We start from the raw sequence: 6,116 nt of genomic DNA, 5'->3' as shown, positions 1-6,116 counted from the left end.
TTTTTCAGAATTTTCTAGTGTAATGGTTTCTGTAATACATTTGGTTTTGGTAAAAAGGATTGTATAACTGAATTCCTGTTTGCAAAGTTGTATGTGCACTGGTAAAATTGTTGCAGGTTCACAGGGTTAGTATTTGGGAAAATTGATAAACACTGAATCACTGAATTTTTGTATCTTATGAGGAATCTACCTTGCTTCTTTGAGATTTCTTAGCTGTACCTGCTGAATCTCAAAATGAAAACCAATGTACTAAGTTCCAGGATGGCAGTGGTGTAGAACACAGAGACCACCTTATCAGTGATCAGAGAAAACAGGCATCTGGGCCTTGAGTAAATGAATAGAAGAGGTCCCTGACAGATGGCCACAGAAGTTAGGTGAGTGGCACACAGAGAGAAGGTTTTATTTCTCCCAATGTTAGAGAACATCTTTAAGATTGAGAAAAGACTGATAAAGTGGAGAAGATGGTGCTGATGATGAGGATGGTGATGATGATGAAGATGGAGAAACAGATGACTTCAACTTAGTTGCTACACAAAGAGAGAGCAACTCATTACCTGATGTTATGTGCAGAAGAGCTTAAAAGAGGTAAAGGGGCCGGCGCTGTGGCTCACTTGGCGAATCCTCCACCTGTGGTGCCGGTATCCCATATGGGCGCTGGGTTCTAGTCCCAGTTGCTCCTCTTCCAGTCCAGCTCTCTGCTGTGGCCTGGGAAGGCAGTGGAGGATGGCCTAAGTCCTTGGGCCCCTGCACCCGCGTGGGAGACCAGGAGGAAGCATCTGGCTCCTGGCTTTGGATTGGTGCATTGCACTGGCTGTAGTGGCCATTTGTGGGGTGAACCAACAGAAGGAAGACCTTTCTCTGTCTCTCTATCTCACTGTCTAACTCTGCCTGTCAAAAAAATAAAAAATAAAAAAGCAGTAAAGGAGATCATGGAAGAAGTGTTAATTGACATTTTTCTCACAGTGTTTCAGAATAAAGGCAAAGGATGTATGGATCAGAGAACTCTTGTTGCCTCTGATGTTTTACTAGACAATCAACCATTCACAGATGCTCCAAGACATCACAGCTGTATACAGTAATGAATAACAGATGGCCATATAATGGCTATACACTATGGAAGCCAAGAGCATAAGTGCTGAAAAAATAAAACTGAGGGGCATATTCATAATAGGAAATATTTGTGTGTTTTTACTGTAACAGGAAATTGATCAACATTTGGAAACTGAGGAATAACAAAGGTCTACAAAGGATAGACTGCTAAGGAAAACAATACAAAAGAGTTAGAAGGTGAGGATATATCCTGATTGACAGCATCGATCTAATGTTTCACCATAAAGTCATAACTTACAAAATCATACACAGGAGGAATACTCGATCTGTAGTTCAGGTCAAGATGGCAACCTTAACTGAGCAAACTCAGTTACCAAGGCATAGTTTCAGTATATAAATTTCCTCTTTTGTGCTATTTTCTTTTTTTTCAGAATTCTAACATATTGAAATGTTGTTTTGATGGAAAGACTGTTATTAGATATAATTACAAGGTTTTTTGTATCAGCAAATAAACATATGATTCAAAGGGTAATCGAATAAAGAAAACAATCTTATAATTGTTTCAAATATAAACTCGAAGAGATACATTTAAGAACTTGGTAACTATCCCACTTCATTGCAAGTTTTGTTTTATTTATTTATTAAAAGATTCATTTATTTATTTGAGAGGCAGAGATAGAGAGAGAATGAGAGAGAGAGATCGATCTTCCGTCTGCTGGTTCACTCCCCAAGTGGCCACAATGGCTGGAGCTGCTCAGATCTGAAGCTAGGAGACAGGAGCTTCTTCCAGGTCTCCCATATGTTTGCAGGGGCCCAAGGACTTGGGGGCTGTCTTCCACTGCTTCCCCAGGCCATAGCAGAGAGCTGGATCAGAAGTGGAGAAGCCAGGACTCAAACTAGCACACATATGTGATGTTGGCACATCAAGCAGTGGCTTTACCTGCTACACCACAGCGCTGGTCCCTATTTTATTTTTCATTAATGACTATTTCTTCCACTGGACAATTATATTTTGTGTGCAGGAATCACGGTATGATTTTGACATAAGAGCTGGCATAGATAATTAAAGGAATTATAAAATAATGAACTTGGTTTTATGATCATATAAAATGTATATTATGAAAAATAAATTGATATACATTGGAATAAAATTATATGTAAACACTTTAAAACTTCATTAAAACAATCTGTTCTCTTCATGAGTGGGAGATGGGAGGCTTGTGGGTAGGAGGGAAGTGATGGGGGGGAAAAGCAACTGTAATCCAAAATCTGTACTTTAGAAATTTATAATTATTAAATAAAAGTTAAAAAAATAGATGAACTGTTTCCCTTTATACAAAGAAAATATAAAATAAAAAATTATAACACATTATAAATGATGTAATGAGTTGGCAAAGGGAAAGGGGGCGATTTACAGGAACAGGAGCTAACATTGTCTTGTGCACATATCCTAGTTAGAACATGAGAATGAAATACTTGTGAAATTAATTTTAAAAATCTCTGAAAATGAGTTGCTGATTTGAGAATCTGGTATCAGAGTCATGAAAATTCATGGTTCTGTTGATTCACACCTGCTTTGATAAAAATGTCAGTTCAAATATTAAATAATCTCAAACAATAGAGCACGAAAAGTTCAGAAAGTAATGTAAGTAACTCTGTAGTCATTAGCCAATCCTGGAAATAATTTCCAAAAGTCTCTGACTTCACACTCAAAGATACTTTCTTTTGTTTTTTAATTTATTAAATATTTTAATTCTTTTAAAATGAGGAGCAAAATCACACACACACACACACACAGAGAGAGAGAGAGAGAGAGAGAGAGAGAGAGAGAAGCAGGCAGAGTTGCCATCATTTCTTTTACTACCAAAATGCCCTCATTAACCAAGGTGTAACCAGGCATAATCTGGGAGGCCGGTTTTACTCCACTCCACATTTCCTACATGGGTGGGTGTCAGGGTCTTGAGTTGTTACCTACTGCCCCCCCCCCCTTATCTGCACTAGCATAAAGCTGGACTAAGGATTGGAGCCAAAACTTGAATCCACGCACTCTGATATGGGATGTGGATATTTCATTTGGTAGCTTAACTGCTAGGACAAATGCCTACCTACTACATATTTTCTCTCAAAAACTTGAATTTCCATGGAGTTGGTGTTTACTGTGTATGAAGAAAGAGATTAAATAACTAAAAGCAACTTACCTTGGGACCACAATATAAAGGGAAGCGCCATCTACAAATAAAAAAATGAGACAAGCAGGGTGGTTGTGATATAGAATGTGTTCTTTTTTTTTATTTTTTTGACAGGCAGAGTGGACAGTGAGAGAGAGAGAGAGACAGAGAGAAAGGTCTTCCTTTGCCATTGGTTCACCCTCCAATGGCCGCCGCGGCCAGCGCGCTGCGGCCTGTGTACCATGCTGATCTGATGGCAGGAGCCAGGTACTTATCCTGGTCTCCCATGGGGTGCAGGGCCCAAGCACTTGGGCCATCCTCCACTGCACTCCCTGGCCACAGCAGAGAGCTGGCCTGGAAGAGGGACAACCGGGACAGAATCTGGCGCCCCAACCAGGACTAGAATCCAGTGTGCCGGCGCCGCTAGGCAGAGGATTAGCCTAGTGAGCCGCGGCGCCGGCCAGAATGTGCTCTTGAGGAAGCTATTAGAGAAGTAAGTGTGCCTAGGCTTTGCATGGATAGCTGGTTACATATACTCTCTAACACATTTTTATGCTGTAAATGCTCTTGATTTTGCAAGTATGTTGTGGTGTGGCACAACAATATTCATTTATAGACTCACTCATTCAACAAGCATTCATTATTAAATTAATTGACAAGTCCATATACAATGAAATCAAAAAATGCTATGAGAAAATATATGTATGAACATTTAAGAAACTATTTAGGGAAATTATATCCAGGTTTATAAGTCCCAGGGATTAACAGACTGAATTCTACTCTCACGGGGCACTCAGTGCACACTGCAATTTTATTTCTGAGAAAGTAGTATTCTTTAGGCATGGAACACTAAAGATAGATCAATTGTCCAAGAATAGGACATTTCAGGTCAATGTTTAAAATAAAAAAAAATCACAGAACAAATTGGAAGTGTTTGATTTCTGGAAGGGGGAATGTGCAAATATGAAATGTTTCACTGATAACAGTTTGACAAGTACCTAAAACATCTACAACGGAACTCAATGCACCATTCTGTTAAGAAACAATTTTCTTAGTGCTGCAATGACATCCTTATTCCTAAGGCTGTATATCATGGGATTAAACATGGGAGTCACAATGGTGTAGAAAAGAGAGAGTAGTTTGTCAGTTCCTGCGGAATGATTGGATTTGGGTCTCAGATAGGTGATGGTAGCAGATCCAAAGAATAAAACCACCACCAGCAGATGGGAGGAACACGTGGAGAAGGCCTTAGCTCTTCCTGTGGCCGTTGGCAGCCTCAGGATAGTGGAAATGATTTTGCTGTAAGAGGCAAGAATCAGCATAAAAGGGACTGCAGCGACCAACATAACAACTACATAGACAGACACCTCATGCACAGAAGTGTCCCCACAGGCTAGCTTGAGAATGGGGGGTATGTCACAGAAGAAGTGGTTAATTAGGTTGGAGTTACAGAAATGCAGGGAGAATATTTGCCATGTTTGTCCTATCTGGACTGGGATTCCACTGACCCAGGAGCTAACTGCCAGCTGAACACACATCTTGTGGTTCATGACCAGAGGGTAGTGCAGAGGGTTGCAAATGGCCACATAGCGGTCATAGGACATTACAGCCAGGAGGAGGCACTCAGTGGTCCCCAGCATAAGGAAGAAGCACATTTGGGTGGCACAGTCCAATAGCGAAATGCTTCTGTCCTGAGTCCAGAGATTGAACAGAATCCTAGGGAGGGTGACAGACACGTAACAGATTTCCAGTGAGGAAAAATTTGCCAGGAAAAAATACATGGGTTTCTGCAAGGCAGGCTCAAGGCTCGTTATTATTATTATGAGGCTATTTCCAGTTAAGATCGTCAAATAGATGATAGAAAACACCGCGGAGAGTAACCCCTGGAGTTTTGGAAGGTCAGAAAATCCCAGGAGGACAAATTGCTTCACTGTGGTAATGTTGACTTCTGCATTTTCATCTTCACGTTTCATCTGTAGAAATGATTTAATCAGAAGTACAAATTATGTTCCTGCCTCTTACTTTGTTTTGCTAGGTCTAAACCAAAATGATATAGCCCATTTTTCTAATACTTACAAGATCAAAATTTTTAACTTCCAGGAATTCTAATGGTTAAGTGTAGTTTTTTTCATTACTAGAAGTATCCCCATAAAAAGTGTTACTCTCTTTTTTTTTCTTCGAACGCTTACATTTCTTTGTTTCTGATGATGAAATATATTATTTATTTATTTATATTAAGATTTTAGTTATTTATTTGAGGGGTAGAGTTACAGATAGAGAGAGAGACAGAGAGAAATGTCTTCCTTCCGTTGGTTCACTCCCCAAATGGCCACAAAGGCCGGAGCTGACCAATCTGAAGCCAGGATCCAGGTGCTTCTTCCTGGTCTCCCATGTGTGTGGAGGGGCCCAAGCACCCAGGCCATCCTACACTGCTTTCCCAGGCCACAGCAGAGAGCTGTACTCGAAGAGGAGCAGCTGGGACTAGAACTGACACCCATACGGGATGCTGGCACCGCAGGTGGAGGATTAACCAAGTGTGCCACAGCACTGGTCCCGAAATATATTATTTAAAACTTTTCTATCCATGTAAATCCCAAAAAGCTCAAAATCTGAATTTATGTTCAAAATAGCAATGATTTCTTCAAGTTGTTATGTTTTTGTCCTTATTTCTGAAATATGTTTTTAATTATTATTAATTAAAAATTCCCAACACAGTCAATGTCTTATAAAATATTCAAATTGTCTTTAAGGATGAAATTGGTTCATTTGTATACATGGTAGCTTTTTATAATATTTTCAAAGTTCTATTCAGCTTTGACATTCTGCACATCTAAATACTTTATTAATAAAAGCATATTAGTAACATTACCATTAAAAACAAGGAGATTCAAAACCTTC

At 39.6% G+C, this 6,116-nt stretch overlaps 1 protein-coding gene across 1 annotated transcript; it reads right to left on the bottom strand.

Annotated features, from left to right (window-relative positions):
- Positions 1 to 4,237: 4,237 nt before the first annotated feature.
- On the bottom strand, positions 4,238 to 5,200 carry LOC100342861 (olfactory receptor 10AG1-like). The gene has a single exon (XM_002708916.3). The coding sequence runs from the start codon at positions 5,189 to 5,191 to the stop codon at positions 4,238 to 4,240; it is 954 nt and encodes a 317-aa protein (XP_002708962.2). The 5' UTR covers positions 5,192 to 5,200.
- Positions 5,201 to 6,116: the final 916 nt, after the last annotated feature.

This window comes from Oryctolagus cuniculus, chromosome 1 (genome assembly GCF_051225735.1).
Source record: "Oryctolagus cuniculus isolate XC-2025 breed Fujian yellow rabbit chromosome 1, ASM5122573v1, whole genome shotgun sequence".
Taxonomy (NCBI): Eukaryota; Metazoa; Chordata; class Mammalia; order Lagomorpha; family Leporidae; genus Oryctolagus; species Oryctolagus cuniculus.
Note: the sequence above shows the minus strand (reverse complement) of the source record. Positions and strands in the feature narration are given on the sequence as shown.

What these genes read in the sequence shown, in the direction of transcription:
- LOC100342861 (XM_002708916.3), bottom strand. Translation starts at nt 5,191, where the DNA reads ATGAAACGTGAAGATGAAAATGCAGAAGTCAACATTACCACAGTGAAG.